General features: G+C 44.0%; 2 protein-coding genes and 1 long non-coding RNA gene across 11 annotated transcripts in view; 2 read left to right on the plus strand and 1 right to left on the minus strand.

Moving 5' to 3' along the window:
- On the plus strand, nt 1–16,508 carry AKIRIN2 (akirin 2). 6 transcript variants are annotated; one of them, XM_015858899.3, is made up of 5 exons: nt 1–637; nt 11,016–11,159; nt 11,641–11,790; nt 15,446–15,517; nt 15,825–16,508. In XM_015858899.3, exons 1-5 carry the CDS (start codon nt 439–441, stop codon nt 15,833–15,835), a joined length of 576 nt encoding a protein of 191 aa, XP_015714385.1. In that variant the 5' UTR covers nt 1–438; the 3' UTR covers nt 15,836–16,508. The 6 variants fall into 6 exon arrangements, with proteins under 6 accessions (XP_015714385.1, XP_085399844.1, XP_085399848.1 ...); XM_085543722.1 differs by lacking the exon at nt 1–637 and adding an exon at nt 1,302–1,800; XM_085543721.1 differs by lacking the exon at nt 1–637 and adding an exon at nt 2,775–3,083.
- Nucleotides 16,509–18,976: 2,468 nt separating this feature from the next.
- Nucleotides 18,977–25,510, minus strand: part of ORC3 (origin recognition complex subunit 3) — a 30,217-nt gene continuing 23,683 nt past the window's right edge. For all 4 annotated transcript variants that reach the window (XR_014944865.1, XR_014944866.1, XM_085543699.1 and 1 more), the window contains 6 exons: nt 24,228–24,307; nt 23,638–23,735; nt 22,412–22,553; nt 20,421–20,537; nt 19,591–19,670; nt 18,977–19,124 (listed from right to left, as the gene is read on the minus strand). Coding sequence is in view for 2 of the 4 variants with exons in the window: in XM_085543699.1 (XP_085399825.1) it covers nt 19,019–19,124; nt 19,591–19,670; nt 20,421–20,537; nt 22,412–22,553; nt 23,638–23,735; nt 24,228–24,307 (623 nt within the window). In the remaining 2 variants the exon portion in view is untranslated. The remainder of the gene's footprint in view (nt 19,125–19,590; nt 19,671–20,420; nt 20,538–22,411; nt 22,554–23,637; nt 23,736–24,227; nt 24,308–25,510) is intronic.
- Nucleotides 22,407–24,244, plus strand: LOC146761470 (uncharacterized). Its single transcript, XR_014944870.1, has 2 exons — nt 22,407–22,546; nt 24,103–24,244. It is a non-coding gene; the product is annotated as an uncharacterized LOC146761470 (long non-coding RNA).

Here is a 25,510-nt window from a genome sequence, read left to right on the forward strand (position 1 = left end):
ATATTGCTGGTGCGGGAGTCACAGAGGGGAGCGCCGCCACCGCCGCCGCTCGGGCCCAGCCGCCATCGCTCGTCATCGACGGCCGCGGGCCGGATAACCGGGCCCGGCTCCTCACCCCTCGGCCCAGCGGCCGCTCCGCGACCTTCCGCGGGCGGAATCGGCCCCGCCGGAGCGCGGGGTACGGCGGGACGGGCGGCGACAGGGGATCCGGCCGGCCGAGCCGCTGGGGGCAGGGGCCGCTCCCCTGAGAGAGGCCGATAGGGAGGCGACGGAGGCCCTGACGCAGCGGCCCCCTCCTTCCCCCGTCTCCCTCGCTCCCCTCCCTCCCTCCCGCCCCACACAGCGAGGAAGGCGCCTCCGTGTAGGGCCGCTCTCCTCTCCGTCCGCCCGTCCCCCGTCTCCGAGCCCCGCTCCCCGGCCCGGCCGCCGCCCGGCGCCATGGCGTGCGGCGCCACTTTGAAAAGGACTCTGGATTTCGACCCGCTGCTCAGCCCGGCGTCCCCGAAGCGGAGGCGATGTGCGCCATTGTCAGCCCCGGCCTCGGCCGCCGCCTCCTCCTCCTCCTTCGCCTCCCCGCAGAAATACCTGCGCATGGAGCCCTCGCCCTTCGGAGAGGTGTCCTCCCGGCTCACCACAGGTGAGGGGGGAAACGCGGGGGGCAGCGGGCAGGGCGGGGGGGATAGGGGGGGTGCCGCGGCTCCCCCCCACCGGGGCCGTTTTACGTCGGATCAGCGGTTGGCGGGGGCCGGGGCCGGCCCCGCTCGGCTTTGGCAGCATCGCGGCGGAGACACAATGGAAATGGCCGTTTGCGGCAGGAGAGGGGGAGGAGGGACGGGGAGGAAGGGGGGCGGGTAGCGCCGCTGCGGGCGGCCGGCACTGGGAGAGAGAGAGGGGTCGGGGCAGGGGGGGCTGCGGACAAGGTCCGGGCGGTGGGGTCGGGCGGCGGGCACGGAAAAGGTTCTGTTTTTTTATTTTTCTTCATATTTTTCCTTTTTTTTCCTCCATATTTTTTTTTCGTGCTTTTTTTTCTCTCTCCTTCCCACCCCCTTCCCCTCGGTGCTGGGAGAGCCGCAGGGCCGAGCCCGGTTGCGGAAATACCCGGCGGGGCGGGGACCCTCTCGGAGCCCCCCCTGCCCTCGGGGTGGGGGGGGGAGAGTCTGTCCCGGGGGGCCGCCGCCCCTCGCCCAGACGTTGTGGGGGGGCGGCCGGGAAGGAGGAGGAGGAGGAGGAGGAGGGGAGGGGGGCGGGGAGCGCGGCTGGTCATCAATCACCAGCAAAACGCCGCCGGGAAAGGCCCGAGCAGATAAAACAAAGGGGCGATCCCTTGTGCAGGCCTTTAATGCTCGTCGCCGCTCCGAATGTGACCCGTTGTGCGGCATCCTTCAAGTTTCGGGCGGAAAAAAGCGTGCGATGAAAGCGGTTATGTGCGAGTGTGCGCTGCCTCCGGGGCAGATAAAATGAGAGCGAGCCGTCTCGCCTCGGAGACGTTGGGCGAGAAGGGTGCCCGTGCTCTTAAAGCACGAGGGGAGGTGGTTGAGCCGGTGGCTCTGAGCGCCGCGGGTCTGCCCATATCACACGGTGCAGGGCTGAGCTCGTTGGGCACGAGGAGAAGAAAGGAGCGAGTGTTGGCTGGGCCTGTGGGATTGCAGGGGGGTTGGTCTAGATGGCCTTCAGAGGTCCATTCCAACTAAGGATTCGATGATTTTATGACTGATTGTCCCTTCCTATGGTTACTCGTTGGGCAGCTTCCAGTAACGCACTCACTTTGTGCTTGCAGCCAGTAGTGGTGGCGGCGATGAGGTATTAGATCTTTGTCCTTTGTGTGCAGAAAGGAGCCCTCTGTAATTGTCGCAGCTCTTTGCGCTGCTGCTTTCTGTGCAGAAGTTTGCCTCAGAATCCGGCTGGTGTTGAGCAGGCGGATGAGCATTTTGCTTTCACATTGCCATCCACGTAGGGGGAATTCTTTATTTCAGTATTCCTACTTCGTGAAACGACAGCATATGCAGTAGAACACTTCTGGGTTGGTTGTTGTTTTTTTTTTTTTTGCAGTTTTTATTCAGATATTACAAAAAGAAAAGGGAAAAGCTCAGAGGGAGGGAAGTGTATGGAGGGCATACGAAGTACTCACACTTGGCATGGATGCCTTGCTATTTTTTTGAACCTCTAGGAAAAGATCTCGAATGAGTCAGCGGTCTGCGACGAGCGCTGTGCACTCCCCAGTACAGTAAGGCTTTATGTACGTGCTGAGATAGGGCTTCACAACTGGAATTCATTTGATTCTTTCTAGTAGATGCGTGGCTTCATTGCAATGATTTATTCTGGTTTGTTACCCTGGGATTTGGAGAGCTGAGATGATGAATATTGAATAGAAGTGTCATCTGGCCAGTGCGTGTGTATTGCTGGAAGGAGATGAATCAAGAAAACGTCCTGCAGAGATGATTCCTATGGCAATATTTGAGGTTATACCTGAATTCCTGTCATACTGTTAGTGATTGTGGCCCTTAAGAACAGAGACGTCACTGCAGCTGAGCAGATCCAGGCCTCATCTCTTGATAAAATCGGAGGCGCGGGCTGTAATCCTTGTGGGAACGTGGTTCTGTACCAGTGAGGGTGTTTTGTGTGAGCCGTGGTACAATAAATAGTGGTTCCAAATGTCTGTGAGCCATTGAGTGCTCCTGAGCGAGGCTCAGTGTGTCTGCAAGTTGTGCACGTTTACGTGGCCGTTGTGTAAAAGCTCCCTCTGTTTTCTGTTCCAAGCCAAAGAAATTACACAGGAGAGTGCAAATGTCAGTGTGAAGGAGCTTGCTTACTTTTTCCTTTCAGTTGAATTTAGGGGTATCGTGGCATAATGAAATGAAATATACCCAGTGGACAAAATAGAGCTTTAAAAGGGGTCATTTGAAACATTCTGTGGGATTTACTTCATCTAATTTTGTAAATGCACATCTGACCTAATAATTTGTGGGATTCTCGATAGTCGTGCAGAAGAAATGGATGGTTTATTCTACAGCTCTGCCTGGGGATGAGGCTGAGGGTCCTTGAAGAGTATTCACTGCTCTCCATTGGCCGTAGGATTAATTGAGGTAACCATTGCTGATGCCGACGTGTACATCTGGGTTGGATAAATCTTGCCCTCTCTCTGAGGAGAATTCCAGGCAGATTTTACAAGTCTTCCCAGCTGAGTCACTGTTTGGTTCTTCTTTTTTTTTTTTTTTTTTTTTTTTCCTGTATTGAGAAATTCATAACAATAGGCAGAGTTCACTCCACTGAGGGTTTTTTCTCAGGCTCTTCCTGTAATGCACACATTTCCAACACTTAAGAAGTATCTGAATTTGATTTAATGAAATCACTTTGCTATCAAACCTAATGCCTCTACTTCATTTTAACTTCACTCAAAAGGCTTTTTTCCTACCTGGTGCTGTTATAACTTTACCCAGCAGGGAATGTATCAGCACCAGAACTAGCGCATGGTTAATCATTTCAAGCGAGAATTATCTGGAAGCGGAATCTGAACTGCTGGAGGGAGGTGCAGAGAGCGAAGAACACAGTGTGGCAGTCAGATGAGAAACCAGCTGTCTCTACAGAGCGCTCATAGACAAATAAACGACGCGTCTGGTTGAGAGGCGAGGCTTATTCGAGATGAAACGTATATCTCACAAGAGTGCTTTAATATTCTGTGGTTATTTGAACAGCTGTTAGGTCACTTCCAGTTTCTCAATGAATTTGGCAGCCAAACTGTAATTGTGGCTTCGCCGTCTATATTTTCTGTGGAGTTGACCTTCCAATTACTTGAGCGTACTCTGTGAGTGCGTTTGGGTAATGCTGGATACCATCGTTTGCATCTGGAATGATGTGCTTAAAAGCACACTCACGTAGGACACAGCCGCCTGATGGAAGATGGCTCTGGCTCTGAGAAGTTTCCTACTGCTGGGATGGTACCAAAGAGATCTACTTGGATGTCAGCTCTTGCTTGCAGTGAGGCTGTTCTGTGTGATCCAAATAGCTCTGTTGGTTAGAGCCCTTCAGCTGATGCTGGCTGGAATGGTGGAGATGGGAAGGTAGATAGAAACATCTGCAAGTCACCTGGCGCACACTGTGCTATGGCTGAGTTATGGCCCAGTGGGTGGACGGTGTGAGAAGGGGCTGGAGAGCTGCTTGGCTGGATCGTGTGCTTTGTGTGTTCCCTTTCCTTGGTGGTCCTGAGGGTGCTGTCTTGCTTTTAAGCTGTCACATACATTTTTGAGTCTGGAAGGAGAAAGTTGCAATATTTCTTGTATTCTCTGCCAGATGAATTTTGCATTCTCTGCTGGAGAAGCATTACTCACAGTTTTACCTTGTTGAAAGGTCACGTTTTGGGCAAGAGTGTGTGGAATGTATTGCACTCAAGTTGTTTGCTGTATTCAAGGGCACGTCAGTGCAAGAAAAGCCCAAATGTCTGAATGCTCGAGGCTGAGGTCCCAGCAGGAGGTGCAGTCCGACAAACCAACTGGTGGGGGGTGAAGAGGGCTGGTGTTGGCAGGGTCCTTGGCTGTGCCATAGTAACTGAGAACACAAACCTAGATGGGTAGCTTTCTTCCACGCTGCTATTTCAGAATCAGAGGGTGAGCTGCAGCTAGAACTCAGCAGAATTCTAAAGAAAGTTGTATTTAAAAATAGATTGTGAAATCCCTTAAAAATCCCCAAGCAGGCGGTGCAGTTCTTCACTCTATCAGAAGCATTTGTGCACTCAGACATTCCCCAGTAACACAGCGGTGTCGCAAACCAGAAATGGGAGGGGGTGGGGTTATGGAGAACGGCTTCACCTCGGGTCACTGGTTGGGATCCAAGCAGGGATAATGTCAGAAATCGGCCGGCGTATGGAAACTATTGGATTGATGTGCTCTGTGGTAATGGGTGCACACAATTGGTATTTGCTGCTTCAGTGGCGGTCTGATGGCAAATGGCCGTAGACAGAGATGGCAAACGGAGCTGGTTGTGAGACGCTGTCTTCTGAGAGCTGAATAAATAGAAATCAGTTTAGTTTCTTTAATATATGCGCTTTCCTTTCACGGAGTCATCCGAAAAATTGGGTCTAATTACCAAAAATGTTGAAAGTTACGCAAGAAAATGACTTTGACCTTTCCAAGTAGGAAGAGCCACGAGCCTTCCCCATAGGCTGCCCTGCTGTCCTGCTGTGACCTTTCGCTTGTGTCCTCTTGAGCAAACGGAGAGCCGCGTCTCTGCGAGCTCTGCTGGGGCTGCAGCCAAGGCCAGCTCTGCATTTCCAGTGCACCAATGCAGCGGGGTTGGAACGCGTTGGTACCGTCACATCTCCTGCCTAATTTCTGTTTTGTTAACTTTTATTGGTGTGTGTGTTTATTGCTAAATTACCGTGGCACAGTGCCAGGCTTCTTCTTGTGCTCCAGTATGGCAGAAATCATTGGGATTTTAGAAACAAAACATTCCCACCCCTTAAAAAAATAGAACGAAAAATAGGAAAAGCGCATAATGACGGCATCTGGATGCAATCATTTCATCTGTATGAGAAGTTCCTCTATAGATTCCTGTGGTGACTGTAAACGTTAAATGCCTTTGGTCTTAGATGTCATAAAATGTCAAAGCAAATTCTTTGTTTCAGTGGCAAGTCTGGTAGATGCACTGTGACTTTTTGTGTGTGTGTGTGTGAAGAGAAAGATGTAATTGCTGTATCTAATACATTTTGCATTGCTTGATTTATTTTTCATTACTCAACCCCTTGATGGGGAGCGCTGGGATTTCCTGAAATAACACGTTTGCAGAATGAGCTGATGCATGTGTGAGCATCGGGCACGTCACGGGAGAAGCAGAACCTTCATCAGGCTGAGGCGTCAAGTAATTGGATCTCCTGAGGTAGCGGGTTCTGGGCTGCAGGATCTGGGATGAGCTGCTTCTGGAGCTGCAGGCGCTGCTGCCAAGTGTCAGTGCCGTACCCACCCTGTGTTCTGTCTGTGACATGAGAGTGGTTTCCAAAAGTATACATTCTGTTATTGAAGCCTAATGCAGCATGCCTAATTAAGAAACTTAACTGGAGTGATTGATGTCTTTGACCAAAGTAAGAAGAGGAATATCTGGACCGTTTTAATTTGTCTTGTGTCTGCGGAGTCCCTGTTTACATAGATTAAAAAAAAAAGCCTAACAGGGAATATTGTTAATCCATTGCTTTGCTTTGCTGCAGCGCTGTCCTGTCTGGAGGAGATGCTGGCATCCTAACACAGAATCACAGAATTGTAGGGGTTGGCAGGGACCTCCAGAGATCATTGAGTCCAACCCCCCTCCCTACACCATGTCACATAGGTAGGCGTCCAGGCAGGTCTTGAATATCTCCAGAGAAGGAGACTCCAAGGAGACTCCACCACCTCCCTGGGCAGCCTGTTAACATTGATTTTGTGTGTCTGTAGTCTGCTGGAGAGATCCAAATTTGGACTGTGGTAACATCAACCAAATGTTGAGTAAGGATGAAAAGCCTGAACTAGAACAGTGGAACAGATTGGCCTCAGAAGGAGCTGCAACCTGTTGGGGTGTGTGTGCTATGTGTGCTGCTGGCATCAGGAGAGCTCTCCATTGATTCACTGAGACAGAATCTCAGGCACGGCTGAGGTTTGGATGCATATGTTGGATGGTGACATTGCAAATTGAAACCTGAGCTGTGGCTTCCATTTCAGGCCAGGAAAAGTGCTACTCTGATTTCAGCCCATTGAGTCACCTTCCTACTTGTTTTGCCAAAGTTTCCTTCATAGAAGTTGGGGAAGTTGGGAACCGAGATGTGAAATTGCTGGTTTGAAAATGAAGCCAAAAAGAAAAATCCTTCAGGGGAAATAATCGGCATCTTCATGGTTGATAAGAGGTTATTAAAATGGAGAAAATAATTGCTTGCCTTGTTACCTTTTCAGATGGAACGACTGTTGCCCTTGTACATAATTTCTAGGCAATTACAGGTCAGGATGGAGTAATTAGATGACAGAATGATGAAAAAGAAAGAATAATTTTGTGTCTCTTATCGTGAGTTGAAGGAAGTAGACATCGCTCCTTGGAAGTAAATATTTGGCTTTGTAATGCATCAGTGTGACATAACATATTTCAGATGCCGAGCCTGAATTCTGCTTTGCCCCTTCATGTTTCGCTCTCTTCATTGGTTGTGAAGCAACACGAAGTGTGTAATTCTGCTTCCCTCGTCATTTCGAATTTGGAAGGAGAACTGGAGTGAATGCTGTCCTTGCTTGATTGGAGTGTTAAGCGAACAAATATATTTAACATTATGATCTTAATATACAGGACTCTAGATGAAAAACCATCTCTACATGTTGTTCTATTTGGGTCTATTCAGCTGACTCCCCCTCGTGCTGACAGCAGCCCCCATTTTTATTATTTATGCTGGCCTGGAACTTGGCCCTTTTAAAGAAGGATGGAGATAGGGACACGTGGTGTGTAGTCTGCCCAGCACCCGCAGTCATTCTGAGTCGGAAATGTCACCTGAGAAGTCCTTCATTGCAGCGTGGTGGCACTGTGGGTTTTTCTTGCTCCTGCCCCAGATGCAGCAGGCCCCGTTCTCATGTTCAGCTCCTCAGCCCGGTGTTTCCTGCTGACCAGCTGTGTGCCTCTAGATGTGTCTACAGCCAATGGGGAAGTGAAGTTAAAATGGAATGGAAGGTAGGCAGCACGGAGGGATGTTTGATTGGATGGAACACACACCTTTTTCCATCATACATAAAATTGCTGCCTGAAGTACAGTGTCTGGCTTGAACTTCAGCAGCATTGAAGATGGCAGCGAGTCCTATTTAAAACAGCCAGCAAATTCTGATGTACGTGATTCATGTTCTCGCTTCAGCTTTGTGGTCTTAGTGAGGCTCAGTTAATTGGGGTTTTCTTTAACGAGTACACCTCCAGATTCTAGATTTTAATAGATGAAGTAATTCATTAAATAACTGTCACTATTGAAAAAGACAGTTTGGGCCTCCTTATTTAAGGAACACTAAAGGAACGTGTCCTGTGTTTGACACCAGATAAGCACCCGTTTTAATTCAGTCGTCAACTGCAGAGAGAATAGAGTTAATTGCAAGTGAAGGAAATTAAGAAACAACTGGAAAAGCCAAGAAGGCTTTCTGGAAGCAGAGGCATTAGTTAAAATAAGGAATGTGAATAATTGTGCGTTGCCTGTATTTGAATAGTCATTGAATAGTTCGGTGCTGTGTTAAATGAGCGGGTTTCACTTACTAACCTCCATTGTACAAGTGGAGGGCATTAGGAGGTGAATCCTTGGCATTGGCACAGCCAGTTTGTGCGCTGCTGGTAGCGCAGTGCTGACAGCACCCACCTGTGGGCCAGTTCTGTGCTCAACAACAATGCTGCTTCGCATCTCCTGTATCAGTCTGAATGTAGGAATCCTGTCAGCCAGCACAGACTAACTGCATGCCCAAGTCTTCAGGTTCCAGGCTTTGTTGTCTTCTTTTCCTTACCTGGTGGCTGTTTGAAATGCAGACAGTGTATTACTGTTGTTTTGCTCCCTGCTGGATTTGTCTAGTTGCAGAGCTTTCCCTGAAGGTAGTGTTGCCGTGCAGGCTGTCAAAGCAGCATTTACTGGGAGGTGTTGTTGCAGTAGATCTGTCCAGAGCTTTTTTTCTTACAGTCTGTGATTGTCAGAGCACTGTTAGAAGATACCAAATTAGAAGTAGATGAAGTTACTGTAGTACAGGATTTTTTTTGTCTGCAGTTCATGTAATTTGGAATAGATTTGTGTATTCCTTAGTGCACAGATCTTTACTGTCTGTTCCAGTTGTACTGTTTGTCCCCAGAGTCAGCACATTTTTATTTTTTCCCCAGCTATCTCCCTTCTGTTCTAGTTGGGTTTTATACATTCTCTCTTAAGTATTCTCAGTGTAATTAGCAGACGTGGTTTGGGCTGGAAGAAACCTGGCTGATGGCTCTTGGTTTAAACCTGTTGATCAGAGTCTGTTCACATCTTTTCTTAACATTTTTGGTGGTTAATCTGGCTTGACAATATTTCTACATATAGGTAATATTAAAGAGAGCTGTAGAGAAGACTTAGCAAAGTTGTTACGCCTCAAATTTGGCTGATGTTTTTGCAGTTCATACAGAATTTGTAAAGCAAAATATGACCAAGACCACATAGTTGCAGCGGAGGATCCACACGCATGGTTGTGTTCAGTAGTTAACATAAATACAGCGTGTATCCTTGCAGTCAGGTTTCCTGGAGCATACATGGTGCTTCTTGGAGCTTTAGTGGAGGTGTGATGTTATCAGCTGACTGGGTTCCCACTCAGCACTGAGCTGTGTCCCTGGAGCCAGAGCAGCACTTGATTCTGAGGAAGAAGATTGTTTTGCCACCCTAATGCTGGTGAGTTAAAATGTTGCAACTCCACCTGCAATGTCTGATGCCCCACCTATGTGACAAGTTCTACTTGGGATTCGTTTCGGAAGCCTGTGTTTAACCTGGTTGATGTATTTCAGTACCTCAGTGGAGTGTAGTTTATAGTTTGTCCTACAGCAATAGGGAATCCTCCAGCTGTCCTTGAATGTGGCTCTTTTATCTTCCTCAATTTCCTTCATTTCCCTGTTGTGCTGCTTATATTTTCTGCAGGTTCAGCTTTGAACCAAGTTACCATGAGGGACAGAACTGCACAAGCACTGTGGGCGTAGGATTGAAAAGGTAGAAATTACAGGGCACTCTTTGTCCAGGAGCAACATCCAAACAAGCTCCTTGGAGAAGGTGCTGATACTTCTGTTGGCTGGAATTGATTTCCTTGCCCACCAATGGGAATCCTCTAGATTGGCTTGTGCTATTAGAGAGCAGCCGCCACTGAGCCTCTGAACTAGAAATTGACAAATGTTTGCTTCTGCTTGATCTGGCATGGGCTTCGGCCACTTACTGAAACAGCTTTTTGCTGAAGTTAACTTGCTTCATACGGGTGCATGTTAGGAAATGTTCAAATGTAGGACCTCAGGAACATTGGGTTCACAAGCACTGAAAACTGGTGGAAGAAGGTTTCGTGGTGTTGCATTGAACAGAAACAGGAAGGAACTGAGTTGGAGCTTTTTGCAACCCTGACACAATCACAGTGATGAATGTGTATGTGAGCCTTGAAAGGCCATCTCTGCCTTAAGTCTAGAAGCTTAGTCTGGGGGAAGCAGACTGTTTAGGGAAATGCGGTTTTGTTTGTTTTATAAATAGGTCTGAGCATTTACAAGAATTGTGGTATGAAGGGAGGCTTTGGAGCTCTCTTTGTTTGAAGGTCTCCTGGAGGAGTAGGGGGGAAGGCATTATTTCCCAAGGGGTGTCCATTGGGGGGCTCTGATGGTCCTGAGAGCTTTTTGCCACATATTTCAGAGAGGAGGCACCACAGGGTTGATAATGAGATGAGATTATTAGAAGCACCTGCTGTATTTACCCAGTGCAGGTCAAATGCTGACTTACATATTGCTGTACTCTCTTAAAAGAGGTTATTGATCCATCCACAGGGTTTACTTGGATACATCTGGGGCCATGAAGTGTTGCGAAGGCATTTGTTTTTGTCTGTTGGATTCCAATTCTTGGAGGGTTTAAGCAGTAGCTGCTTTATGAATATTTGGTCAGAATTGTTTCCTTCTCTACTTCGTTGCTTGTCTGTCAGATACTGAATAAGGAGGAGCGACGCATCACGGAGACTTAATTTTCCTCTCTGTGTATCATCCAGTTTTTGGTTCCTGCATTTCCAAATCAGACTGTTTGTTCTTGTTAGCTTTACCCCAGCACTGGCACTTGACCTTAATAAATAATCTATTCTGCTCATGTGTTCTCTTGTGAAAATGCTCTGGACTTAACACTTCTCTGTTAGTTTCATTATTTGCTTTGTGTCCTGGGTAAAATGGCACCGTTTTTGGAGGCTTAAGAGTTTAGTTTTTAGCATCTCCTGGTCATCTACATTAGATGTTCTAGTAGAAATAAAGTGAAATGCTGAAATGTAATTACTTGAGGTTTAATTCTTTGACTGTTTTTCTCCTAGAACAAATTCTGTACAACATAAAACAGGAGTACAAACGCATGCAGAAGAGGAGACACTTAGAAAATAACTTCCAGCAGACAGATCCTTGTTGTTCTACTGATGCACAGCCACATGCGTTATTTCTTACTGGACCAGCTTTGCCAGGTAGCCGGAGCATTCTGTGTAATTTTGGTCTGTGTTCTCCGATTCTGAGGAAATAATTTGCCTTTGTTGCTTCCTGTATTATTGCACTTTCTCATCATTTATGGTTTCTTTTGGGGGGAAGCAATAACAGCATTAATCTGGAAGCTTAGCAGGTTTTCTTTTCCCTGCCACTGATCCTGCAATAGGCTGATACAAAGCAGCTGTCTTTGCAAAAATACATCGTAGTTTTAATGTAGAATAGAAGCTTGTCAGTGGCAACTGCCATTTGTGCCTCACTGTGTGATGCTCCTGGCTTTTTCATACATATCCTTTTACAGTTAAGATTCACTTTAATTTGAAGTATTCAATGGCCCAGGAACTAGTCTCCAAATAATATGTAAAATTCCTTTAATGTAAAAGGTGTGAGGAGAACTGATTATAATACGAGTTTTGAACTCCTTGTAAGCGGGACATGGATTATACCCCAATATTTTTGTCTTAGGTACTTCATCTGCAGCATCATCACCATTGAAAAAAGAACAGCCCCTGTTTACTCTCAGACAAGTTGGAATGATCTGTGAACGTTTGCTGAAAGAACGTGAAGAGAAAATCCGTGAAGAGTATGAAGAAATTTTGACCACAAAACTTGCAGGTATATTAATGGTTCAAAATAATGTGCTAGCATGAATTCAAAAGCTTTTATTTTGTTTTACTTCTCTTTTTTTGTATTATGCTGTTTAGTTTCTTTCTGAGCTGGTCTGATTAAGAATGAGATTGCATACAGTGCTGATAAAACTGTAGACTCTTTGATAGGATTTTCTGTTCTGCGCTGTCTTGGATAGAAACTGTGACTCCTGGGTATTACTAATCAATGGAAACAGAGGTTTTATTTCACATAGAACTTTCTCTCGCTGCTGTGTTGGAATTGATCATTTCCTCTTCATTTTATTTATTTTTTTTTTGCCAGAAAGACTTTCTATTTTACTTCTTTAAGAGCTCTTTGTGAAGGATCTTTTTCCCTGCTTGGAAACTGACTTCCTTTTTCTGGAATTTGGCAAGAAGACACAGTACCTAAGACTTCCCTTTCACTTCCCAGTAATTAAATTACTCTGCTGCCAGCGGTGTTGGGTAGCTGCTTCATTGTCAGTAATTTAGCTGCGTTTCTGTTCCTCTGTGTTGAATCCTTGCATTTCCTACCAGTCAGCTGGTGTTTTTGGCGCCTCATGTCAGCTTACCTTTGATAAGGATCGTGTTAATGCCAGCAATGTGAAAAGGACTTTCCTTCAGTTGTCAGTGTCCTCTACTTCTGAGTGTTTTGCTAAGGTCTGAGGATCTAATTTTGGTGTGTTCAGAGGTAGATGCCTTCACAATATGATGTGTTTAATGCTTAGTATGATTATAATGAGCATTTCAGGACACGCTTTGGCAGTGAGCTTAGTTTTTGAATACCTGTTGTCATTGTGTCCCACCTGAAAACACATCAAATTAAAGTTAGCAGATCTCTGGATTCAGGAGCCAGCTCCTGTGGGCATTGCCCATGCAGGAGGTCACCAAGCCTGTCAGACTGCTGGGTTGCACGTGACAGCATTGTCTCTGCACCTGAGTCTGTTTCACGTTCTATGCTTTCTGGTCTGCTACCATGAAGTGTGTGTTTTCTTAATACATAACCAGCCCTGCATACTTAGTTTTCTTTGGACCTAGTGTTTCGTTTGTAGATTCTTCTTTCTTAACTCGATTCAGACTGATTAATTGAAACAAGAGTCTTTTTTTCCCTTCTAATTTATGTATGTTAGGAATGGAGTCCTTTCTTACATTCTTAAACGCTTTTCAGTTAGCAGTGATGATAACAACCAATTGAAGACCAGATATGCTCATTGATTTGTCTCAGTCTTTGAGTCCAACTTGCAGTTCTTTACAGCAGGAACCTCTGGCACCGTGTACTCTTGTGTCACTCTGAAAGGGAACCTCAGGGAAGGGGAACAGTACCTTCTCCTAGGGCCTGAGGGCAGCGTACAGTGAGATGAGATAAGGTTTATTTCCCTGTAGGGTGATCTCTAAAAGAACTGGTTATTGCATCCCATATATTTTGCCAGTAGTGAATTCTTAGTATTACACAGGAGTTTAGAAATAGACTGTTAGAATTGGGCATAATTCTTTTCACAGAAGACCACTTGCATCTTTCTGCTGGCAGAGCAACTATATCCCTTTCTTTGCTTTGTACAGTGAGGTGATGACTCATTTTTACAGACCAGTGAAATGAATGGAAATGCAACTGGAAATTGTGTAACAAATATTGATTAGCTTCTTTCAAGTGACTGAACGGAATGTTTGGAACTTGGATCTATTTTCTTCATTCCTTTCCTGAATCATGCTTTTCTTGGAGGTAGTTAGCCAGATACTGCCTTTTTTGTTTTCCTCTGCCATGTTCTTTGTGAGCAGCATTGCCTTTCACGTAGAGTGAGTGATGGAGTGATCAATGGAAAACTGAGGTTGCTGTAATGCCCCGGATTTCCCCTCCTGTTGTTATTTGAAACCACGATGTCAGCATAAACTTAGCCTTTGCAGATTTGAAACCCAGAAGGGAAGACTGCAAGGGGCTCAGTGAAACTTCAGCTTGAGAGCAGTTCTAGAACCTGCTTGTGAAAAACAGCTCTATTACTGCAATTCAAGTTATGAATTCATTGTAACAGTGCTTGTATTCATGGCATTTAGCCATCTTTTGACTTGAAATAGCTAAAACCTGCCGTAGGGGATTCCAGTGGTCCAGGTATCTCTACAGGTTCTCAGTGGTTCACAGTAGATGATTTTATCTTTGGATTCCTTAACTTTCTTATGCTGAATGCCACAAGAAGGGGTTTTTCACTAAGTGTGGATTCTTAAAATTACCAAAACCAGATTTTTAACAGAGACGGTGCTACAAAGTGGCCATGTATGTTGACATAAACCTTAAAAGAAGAAAGCTGGTAGGTTTCTTTCTGGCCTTTAGTACATTCTTTCGGGAAAAGTTCTAGTTGCTGGTTTTTTTTGGAAATGGTTTCTGGGCAACAAATCCTTCAATCTGCTCTTTGTGTTATTTGGTTGTTTGGCTAAGATCTTCACGTGGCTGCTGAAAAGCCATCAATCAGAACTGCAGTGAGACAGAGGTTCAGCTTGAGGGCAGAGGGGAAGTGGCCGCCACGGTGCTGGGCCTGCTTGCTTAAGGATGAATGTCCTTAGATGGCTGGGCCAGGTCCGCGCTTTGGCTGCTGCTGCGCTGCTTGCTGATTACTGATACACTGTTTACTTCAAAGGTGAAGCTCCTCTCTGCAAGATGATGGGGACTTTAATGGGGCAAACCTGTGGGACTAGGAACTACTACAAATCTAACTGCATTTTGGGTTGAAGATTGCCTTCTTTGACCTTGCCCTTTTCTCAGAACACCCCACATTGCTGCACATGTATTTTTCCACAAGGGAGGAAGGGGAATGGAGAGGAGCGCCATCTGGTAGATATTACTCTCCTTGTTCAATTTCCTAGTTCTGAAAGGTGATATCCTGCTGATGAGTGCACTATTAATACTGAACAGAATATGGCGAATGTATGGGTGTGTGCATAGAAATGATAGTATTTCTGGGAAGTAATGCTTAGTTCAAAGCCAAATAAACACGTTTGATATCTAAATTCCATTTCACATCACTCAGTGGCTCTTTTCATGAAGCTCAGAGTCAGCTGCACCTCGCCTGTTGTGGCTGCTTCTGTGACTAGAATGAGTCAAGCATTAGCAACTTCATATCTCATGCCTTTAGTTTGTTCTTGCTTTTGATTTCCTGGCAGAATGTGTTTCTAACTCTGCAGCAAATCTTTTCCCATGCTTCTTTGTTTCCATTTCATTACATTAATTTTCTTACATCTGGTAGCGATAGGAGCAGTGAGAAGTTGCACTTCCAATGCTAGCACTGACCGTAATGCCATGTTTGCTTAACTGCTTCACCCCTGATAGGCATCTGTGCAATGGGCATGTTACTTAAAAACGTTCTGACACTTAGCAGGTATTAGGTATATTGAGATCTTTGTGTATATGTGATGCAGTTCTCTGGGAGCATGTTACTGCTTTTCTATCCTCTTTTAATTAAGGGGATGTGCTGCAGTGTTGTTCTTTGGGAATGGAAAAGAATGGCAGCTGTGAGCTGTGTGAAGGCACTTGAAAATACTCTTGGAGGATGTGTGTTTAATTGCTATGATCTGTATGATATGAAAAGTAGCCTTAAATATTTTTCAGCTTGAGTTAATCTTAATAGACTCACTCTTGTAATGCTTCATGCTTGCAGAACAATACGACGCGTTTGTGAAGTTCACGCATGATCAGATCATGCGACGATATGGAGAACAGCCTGCCAGTTGTGAGTATCTCTTTCTTCCGCTTCCTGCAGCAGCATTAGAATACTGACCTTGCAGTAGCTTAAATGGCCGTTGTTTAGTGCTAGGCTTCAGCTGGGCCCCGAGGTAAAAAATACTTGATGTTGACAGTGTGGAGAACCAAGGTGGAGAGGAAGACATGCAATAAAACGCAGCTCTCGCTTAAAACACAGAGCTGTCTGCTGTTATGTGCTGATTTTTGAAACAAGTTTGGTTGTTGCCATAGCAGATTTGCGTAGACCTGGCTTTTGTTAACTCCATTATTAATTGCTGTTCTCTTTCTCTTTGCAGACGTTTCATGAATCACATTTTCTGCATATGTGGGCTGCCCTATCCACCCCATTTTATTGTTGCAGGCTGTCCCAGTAATGACTTGCAGCAATGCCATATTTTCTCCCCCCTGTGAACAAAGGTTATTTCAAGCTTTTGTCAGTGGCAACCACTCTTATGCAGCAACTGGTTTTGGAGTGCTCCCTGATGTCAGTACCACCTGGATGTGGACCTTTGCTACCTGTAATAATACCAGTGGCCTCATTTGCTGTATCATTACAATTTGGCTTCTTATGTTAATAAGTTTGAAAAAGTAAAGGATTAAAGCTGATGTTCTAGAAGTTGCCCTTCACTGGTTGTGTAAATAAAAATGTAGAATGACACTTCTGACTGAAGTTAGTGTGGTTTTCATAACTGTGCACTACAACAAAGCTGTAATCACAGTTAAATTAGAATGTAATCCCAGGACAATTTTAAGCAAATAGCCCACAGTACTGCCTGTGAAATAGTGAAGGAGGGCATTTCTGTATTCCATGACTTTTTTGGGGGTTAAGAATGGGTTTATATGATTTCTCATTTTTGTAGTTTTTATTTATTCTCTCAGTCTTTAACAAATGTTTATTGCTGCAATTTTTCAGTGTATCATTGTTTTACTGCCCTTGTAGTACTGGAATTTAGTTGGAAGAATAAAACATTTACTTCTAATCTGTTTGTTTTTAATATGCAGGTGGAACTTTTGCCGTGTATGAATAAACTTAAATCTGAGTGTTTAAATGAAAACTTGATTTACTAGCAGCAGCGGGTGGGCCCCGATATTTAGACGAGGAAAAAAGTGGCTAAGAATGTTATGTAACTCTTTGGAGGCTGCAAAATGTGTTAGGTTGGATGCGGTCTGTAGTTACGGAGGCATGTTTGTTATACAACTGACCGTACTGCTTTGACTGCCGCTGACTCAACAGCTGTGCTCATCTTCCTTCAGTTTTGAATGACACATCAAAGGAGATGTGCTCACGAGATAGAGCGGCTGCTTGCACCACAAGCTGCAACTACCCAGGTGCTGGAGGAGCTGGAGGTGTGCAATCCCCGTGTGCTGGTCCAGGAGTTTGTTCTTAGATACGCTCAGCTGTTTCCAAACTGCTGTATCAGGGGTGGCTGCTGTTGTCTGTGCAGTTCTGAGTCACTTGTAAATGACTGAGATGTTGTTGCTACGCGGTGATTCCAGATCTCAGTGCTGTGGGTACAAGTATTGCTCATCACATTACTTGGATTATCTGTTGCTGGGACTCGGAAGCTTTTCTGAAGTAATCCCATAGTTAAACTGCTTTCTGCGTTAATTTGTTGTCAGTCGTTGCTGAAGTGGAAGTCTGTATGTCTCCACTTCCTAATTAATGGGGAAAAGTTGAATTTTAATTGCAACTTCAGCTGGTAGATGTACACGGTCATGGAGTTCTAGAAAAGCCGTGTGAGTTCTGGCTCTTCATGAATTTTATTTCCTTTAATAGCAAAGTAGGTGCAGAAAGGAGGAAAGCCCTGGCTCCCAGATGGACCGCTGCGCAATTGCAGCATCCTCATGCGCCTCCTTTATCCCCCGTGTTCCAAAGGTCCTTGTTCAGGCTTGACAGAAAACAGTACGTGCCTGAGAATTGGCGGTAGAATTAAAATAACAGCTGTTGTGATTGTGTCTCAGCTTATCTTAACCTTCAGGATATTAAGAGCCTTTAGAAACAAGAAGCAAAGCAGACAGTTCATTGCAGCTTTGCAGTGTTACAGATCTTGGTTAACCTGTTTTTAAGATAGCGATGCTTAAACTCTTTCCAAGCAGACCTTGGTTACTGTAAAGCGAGAAAGCAGCACGTACATTCTGTGTGTTGATTTTTGTCTAGATAAGGAAGCGCATAACCATAAAGATTCTTCAGTGTTTTTCAAGGCTGAAAAGGAAGGATATGCGTGCAGTCTAGTGCTGGTGCTCCAGACCTGCTATGTAGTCTTACGGTAGAACTGTGGCACAGTGTGGGTAGGAGCTGTGCTGTGAAGGCTTGCTCTGGTCATGAGCTGGTCAGTGGGAAAGATTTATGTGTGTGATTCCACAGCTGGTCATGTCTTAAGAGCTTGTGCTCTCATTGTGAAGCAGTGCTTTTGACTTTGCAGAGTAGTAATTCTCAGATGAAAGACATGAGAATGAATGTTTGGCTTGAGCAGTGGCTTGTTCTTCTCTCTTACTCTTAGAATCATAGAATTACCCAGGTTGGAAAAGACCTCGAAGATCATCAAGTCCAACCACAGCCTAACCATAGTACCCTAACTCTAATAACCATATATATATGAAAGTAGAATTCATAAGAGGATGAGGGCTGGAGGACAGTGCAGCCAACAGGGTTGGGAGCATCAGGATTCCAGTGACAGCTGAATGACTGAGCCCAGTGCAGCTCTTACTTACATGCCTCAAACCAAAGGAAAGCAGAGGCACTCAGCTGGAAGTCAGGAAGGTGTTCTTTGGTGAAACAGGCTTTTGCAACGAACTGAGTAATCACCATTCAGCTTAGCACAGTCTAACAATGCAGCCCTTCGCTAGGTGATAAGGCTGAGCTGAAGGCTCCTCCCATACAGCTGAACTGCTGCAGCCTGGGGACCAGGTTATCACACATAGCAGGCATTCACCCTGCTCTGGAAAAATGTGCAGCTTCTGCTTGCAGAGTCCCTTTCACTTCCTCCTGATGAAGATTTTCAAGGTACTGCGACTCCTACTTCTGCTTTGAAGGATATGGAGCAGCTGCTGAGGGTGGGAACTTGGTGTCTTTTTTACTGTACTGAGTTTAAATGTGTAGTTCAAGGATCTGGAATGCACTTTATAATGATGATTCAATTACTATCAGATCATGAGCAAGTTAAGGATGCTGCTTCATCACTGCTGCAGCTGACACAACCAGTGTTCTCATTTTGGCTTGGTAGCCTGAATTATATCAGTATAGTGTTAACTATCATACATCAAAGAAGATTAAAATGGGTGCAACGCTGCAGTATTTGGAACATGAGCAGTACATTACAGTATGGAGGCAGGTGATTAAAAACAACATTACTGAAGTCCCTGCGAGCACTCAGAACACAGCGTTCAGTCATCCCCAGCACTGACTCAGTTACGCAAAGACTGGTTGAGTGGGAGCGCAGCCATTGCACCAGGTTACAAAGAACAGCTTTATTAAGGTTGTGGTGGCACATTAACAGCCTCCCCAGGTCAGCCGTGCCACGTGATCAGTTTTCTGCTTGCTGGGCTTTATGAAGCCCAGGAGTTCCAGTTCAGAAACAGCTCGAATAAAACGAGCGCTGGACACGTCTGTAAAGGAAACTTCATGGCAGTAAGTGACAGAGAAACCATTATGGTACAGAGGGAAAGATTTCTAAGGTATGGCATGCGTACATGACACAAAATATTGTACTGCACACTAAAAGTGTTGGAAATGAGGACAGAGTATGGCTGGCCTATGGAAGCACAAATATCCAATGTCAGATGATTCAACACAACAGAGCAGCTTCATCGTGCAAGGTCTGTTGTTCTATTTCAGATCCAAAATGTTCCTTTGGTCTAAAGCTGCTCTTACTGCCTCCAGCCCAAGTACTTCACGTGATCCATTCTTGTGACACTTTCATTACATTAGTGCTGCTGGAATTAGCTGCCTTATTTTGTTCCTGAAGTTGTTTATCAGTGCACGGGAAGCTGCGGTTCAAAAATCTTACACTAATCCTGTAAGTGGTCGAATGCCAAACATGAGACAGAAATGAGAAAGGATACTGTATAACATCATCCACCTGCTCTAAGGATGCTGCGTCTGCAGTCGGTCCCTCAGCTGCCGTCACCACAGTGGAGAAAGCCTAGAAAGGGAAAAGCAGCACAGGGGTAATGGTCTCATAAACAGACAGAGCTCCATTGAAAAGAATGAGCTTGGAGCCAATCGCTGCCACTTGGGAGGAATGAGATCTTGGAATGGCAGCTCTGTGCGGATGTCATTGTCACAGCAATCAGAAGAGCAAGCGAGGTTACGTGTCACCAGCACAGAAATACAGAAGAACATCACCCTGTGAACTCACATGCTTACATTTTAAGTCCTAGTTCCTGACCAGTCCTGAGAAGGAAATAATGCAGAAGGCAAAGCAATTTAAACTATCTGGAGAAATGATCTTGGCTGTAGAGAGACCTATCAAAGTCAGTGACATGAGGAGGCTTGATAGGGAGTGGAGAATGTCCACATTCTCTTCCAGTACCCAAACAAGGCAGCAGTAAATGAAGCACGTTCAGAACAAGGAGAAAGGGTGCTCTCTACACTGTTGTGAGGGAGTAATAGAGAATATATCATTTATGCACATTCTCCTTTTATATTCTCTGGTTTTGGTATGAAACAGAGTTCCAAGCTGGAAGCTTTGCTCTTCCCTTGCATAAGCATTCTGCCCTCAGAGCACACACTTCAATGGCAGCACTTGCTCATTTCCTGCGCAGGGGAGAACTGAGGCATTCAAAGAGCTCGGTTGTCAAAAAAGGCACTAAACGAGAGCAGATAAGCAGCAGAAAGGTAAATCAGCAGAATACTGTGAGCAGGCACAGGCATGGTTTGCATTGTTACATACCTCTAACCAATCAACGAGGTTAATCAATCTGCCACACTCCAAATGAAGCTTATAGGCAATGCATATGTCAGGGGCTTTGTTAGAAATGCTTCCTCCATCACTTTTCAGTGCTTCACTCTGATGAAAACCAACAACAGCGATTCTGGTCAGTCTTTAAAATTAAACAAACTCTAGTGCTAAATAGAACATGATTCAGGAAATGCACAGGGGGGTATTTTAACCAAATGTTTGCTGCTTATGCGTTCAGTGGGAACTTGATGGTGCAAAGAAGAAAACAAAACAGAAAGAAAACACACCATTAAAACACAAGCCCCCTCCCCACCAGCTACTCCTTCATTCTCTATTTGAACGCTTAACTGGCCTGGCTTTTATCCTTTCTAGTTGTATTCATGTATCCCAGAGACACGGCCTGCTCTATGGATTTAGGGAGAGAAACGTGTCACTTTTTATCTCAGACTTTTACCATGCAGTAATTAAGAAGGTGTCACGTCTCCCCCCACACCCACTCCAGAAAGGAAAGAGAAAGCTGTAACACAGATCACACAGCCTAAAAAGCTAAATTGCTTCCCTCACCTCAGAGCTTTACCTTTGAAATGTCACAGTCATTTCTCTCTGGCTTTAAACCCTAGACCTATAAAAGCAGAAGTCTGATGTCTCACAAACTGTTCTGTATGTCGGGAAATCCAGGTCATCAGCACTGAACCATTTAGGAGTAAAAAAGCCACTTGAGCGAGAAGAAAATGTGCACGGCTGCAGGATATTTCATTTCAGATGGAAATTTTTGTTCAGATTTCAGTTTCACACGCACCAAGAAGCCAACTCCTTTAGTACAACAACTACTGATTATTCCTTCTGGTTCTCAGAAATTATTGTTAAAATGCCTTTATGCACTAATTAAACATGGCAACAAATATGGCAGAGTTGGGAAGTCCACCAGACCCAAAGCAAATTGGCTATATAAATATATACATATATAACATAGATATTAGATATATCTAATATATAATATAGATATTATAATATAGACAATATATATAATATAGATTATATATTATAGATATTAGATATACTAGATATATTAGATAGATATATAGATATAATATAGATATATATATAATATAGACCAATCTTTATCAAGTATGGTTTCAGATAATTACGCATTGACTTCGACTCAAGTAACAAATAAGCACCCACGTGCAGATATAACCAGTGTCTTCTTTAACTTTTAAAGAGAAGCGTTAGGACATGAGGATAACTTTGTGTATCACCTCTAATCAAGGATAAAACAGATAAATAAAAATTTACTCCTTCTCCAAATCCTGTGCTATTCCTTTCCTTCCTTTATGTGAATTTCCTTCCATTATGTGAATTTGATCTAAGAAAGAAGAAGGGAAAAGGGCTTTTTTTTCTTCTCTAGATAAAGGTCAGCTTAACTCACAAAATCCATAACAATCCCTTTCTTGGGCTCATAGTAGACAGGATATCAATTCACAACAGATATTAAAGTGAACGTTAAATGAAACAGACTCAAATCTGCTGTGTAACTTTCATCACATCTATTGTAAATCTCCTTACTACACTGAGCAGAGCCTGTACCTTACAGCATGTCTGCAAGTCTACACAGTGAGGACTAAGACCAGCCCTGCAAAAGATGTCTCTGAAAAAGCCATACACTATTATTCCCCCCATGGACACAGTCCTCCCACTCAAAACAACTACAGAAGAGAAGATCATGACTAGAACAAGCTCTGGAAAACAGCTTTCCCATACAAAACTCTTCCCATGATCAGCTTCTGTATTTCAGTCAGACAGATTCCCCAGCTCATAGCACAGTTCCCAGTTGCTTATCACTGCTGACATGTTGGCGCTCTACAGAACAGCTGGCCATGTGCCAGACTACATGAAACAGCAAAACTAAGTCTTTAACATCATCCTCATGTACAGCCTTGAGAAACAACTCAGGCCCTGCAAACAAACCCCTTGTTTCTTACCTTCAGGTAGGAGTATGGGTTATTCAGAGCTGTGTGCAGTGCAATCCTCGGGGCAGCATTCAAGTGCTCGCGGAGAACGCTGGCTGTGTTGAAATACACAATCTCATGCAGAGTCTTGTGGTCTGCTGGAACAAGGTAACGTCTGAAAAAATAACATGAGGTACGGGGTGAGGAGGTGAGAAATAAGCTTTACCTTAAGGGAAAACAGAATTCTACTGCAGTCAGAGACTACAATGAGGTATTCAGACCAATACTGATAGATCTCATAAAGCAAGATGAACAGGGCCTAAATCAATTTGAAGCAAAGAAGTCAATAATTATCAACTCTGCACCATATAATCAAAGAATCACCAAGTTTGAATCTCTAAGGACCTCCAACCTCCTCTAAGGAGACCTCTAAGATCCTCCAAGTCCAGCCACCCCCCTACCACCAATACTTCCTTGTTACACCATGTCCCTCAGTACAACATCTAGAGGTTTCTTGATCTAATGGATTTAGTCTAACAGATTTAATTTAGAATTCTAGCTGGGCCAGAGATAAAGTCAAAAATGAGGGCATAAATGCCAACACCAGTCATGTAGCTCTACTTCACAGATCTTACTCATCCATCTTGAGGTGCCCTGATGAATCTTCGCTTAACTCCATCTTCAGATATGAAGCTTTTTTGTTATTTTTTGTATGCTCAGCCATACTTCTATCAGCTTCTCTACTCCCACCCATGCCACCACACACTTTCAGCCCGCAACTTCCCTTTACTAAAGCTGTACAGTAATAAGTGCCTTCGTCTCTTAGCCCACGCACCCCAGGTCTTTCAAATTTTCTGTTACATTACTGCCTTCAAGCCTCTATTTGCTACGCCTTCCTTGCTAAACAGCTCCCAAAATGACATAGATGCAGCTTCATGAACAGATCAGCAAAGATTTAAATGAAAACTCTTGGCTTAATTTTCATGATGTACACCCAGTCCTTCCCTCCACTTTATTCTCCAAAATCAGTTTCTCAATTCATGTGCCGATTACTTCCACTAATCTACTGAAAATAAATAGTTGGAAGAGTGCTCATGAAAGAAAGAAGGCGGGGGGAAAAGGGGGAAGAAACATGCTTTGTACCATGGGGATCAAGAGGCAATTTTGACAAGACTTATTCCCATGCTAAATTGTTAGCAAAATCTCTGCTTTAGCGTATAGTGCAAACCAATGCAGAAGTATCAAACAGGAAAGCTCACCTTACAAGACTGTCTATATAGTCAACAACTTCAAAACGAAGCATTTCAAACTTTGTCAGCTTCTTAGACCGCCTTGATTCCTTCATCTCCAACAAAGTCTGTTAAAAAAAAAAAGCAGTGCCTAAAACTACATGGGAGGTAGTTACTCTCTGGAAAACACAATCTACATGTTGAATATGTATAATCAATTTTTGCTGGCTTGTCTTCATCGATGATGTTAAGAAACGTGTTACGTTTATTTAGGCCAGTGTATCCAGTTCTCAAACTGGTAGGAGTTACGAAAATTCTTCAGGCCTGAAGCTTGAAGAAACGTGGGTTAGGCAGAAGCATAATTTACAAGTCAAATAGAAAGAAATCTCCTAATTTGCATGTTAAAATTCTAGTTAATGACAGATATTTTCTATCACTTTCTACACATCAGGTAGGCCTGACATACAGAGTTGGTATTATTACTTCATTTTTCAGAAGAATTACTTATACAGAACTTTCACCCAGTGCTCCAGGAAGCAGGAAAGACCTAATCACGGACTGATACATCTAAAGAAACATTCAGTTAAAGAACTAGTGAATAAAGCAAACACATGCCTCACCTTCTGAAGATGATGAAGATTTGTCTTCTTCTGGAGCTCTTTTTGTGGTGATATGGACTCATCTTGTTCTTGGTACACTTCTGTTACGGGAACAAAACTAGTGTTTATTATGTGGGGGTAAACTCTTCCTCCTCACCTATAAACCTCCTAACCCAAGCAATCTGAGAAGCATTCAGAGTTACCTGTTCACAGACACTAACACAGGCAGCTTTTGAGTCCTTCCCTTGTAAAAGACTGTTAAAAAGGAGTCAGCAGTGCAGCTTATCCAACAGTTATTAAATAAGTGAAGCAACGCATCCCTGAGAAAAGATCCAGCACTAGCCTTGCATGTCACCTGAAATCCACTTAGGTCATTCTGGGTCATAAACTCGGCTTTTGTAAACTGGACAGATTAGTGCAAGACAGTATCGATGCTTAATGAACATTCAAGAAGTTGTACACACTGAATTTCTTTTCCTTTACATTGGCAACAATTACTAAATAGGAAATAAGCCCACCCACTAAATGTAAAAACTGCAACCAGAGTAGCAAATGTTAAGCCTGCTCACATATTTTGTTCTCCATATTTATTTTCATCTTAATTTATAATCAAATTTCATTTTCATAGCCATATAGTTTGTTAATTTGGGTGGGGGGTTAGCTTGGAAACAAACAAGCAAAACCTCTGACTGAACAATAAAGGTTATGTCCTATTCATAATGGAACTAGGTTTCTTGCCTTATTCATGGACAAAGATGTTACTAAGATGGAAATTTCACCTACAGATCACAAATAAAGCTCCCATCAGCAGTAACAATCATCATATACAAAGCTTGTTAGTGATCTATACAGAATGATAATGCATGGACTCATAAGACCTTGCTTTAAAAACTTCTTCAAATCATCATTTGAAATAAATACTGACTTTTCATCTAACCGTTCTGTATGTTGCTATATTCTCATTTGTTTTTCTTTCTTCCCCCTCCCCCCCGCCCCCCAAGGTAAAAATCCAACTATTTGATCCAATACTTCTAAAAAGTTTACATTTTAAAGTGCTTTAATTTTAATTTTCCAAACTAGATCAACCATTAGGTTTTCCAATGTAGTTCAGGATCTTCAGTGCCAGCACCCTCAGCGAAATACACATTACTTTTTAATGCAGTCACCCCATTCCTGTACCACAGCCCTGTCACTGCTGTATATTTTCACAATTACATGCTATAGACAAAAAAACCCAACAATTTTTCTCCTAAAGAAGCCAAGCTTAACCTACTTGTCCAAATGGAGCATTGCAGCTCCAACTG

Source organism: Coturnix japonica, chromosome 3, assembly GCF_054131305.1.
Source record: "Coturnix japonica strain WE chromosome 3, WE-NBRP24, whole genome shotgun sequence".
Lineage (NCBI taxonomy): Eukaryota > Metazoa > Chordata > Aves > Galliformes > Phasianidae > Coturnix > Coturnix japonica.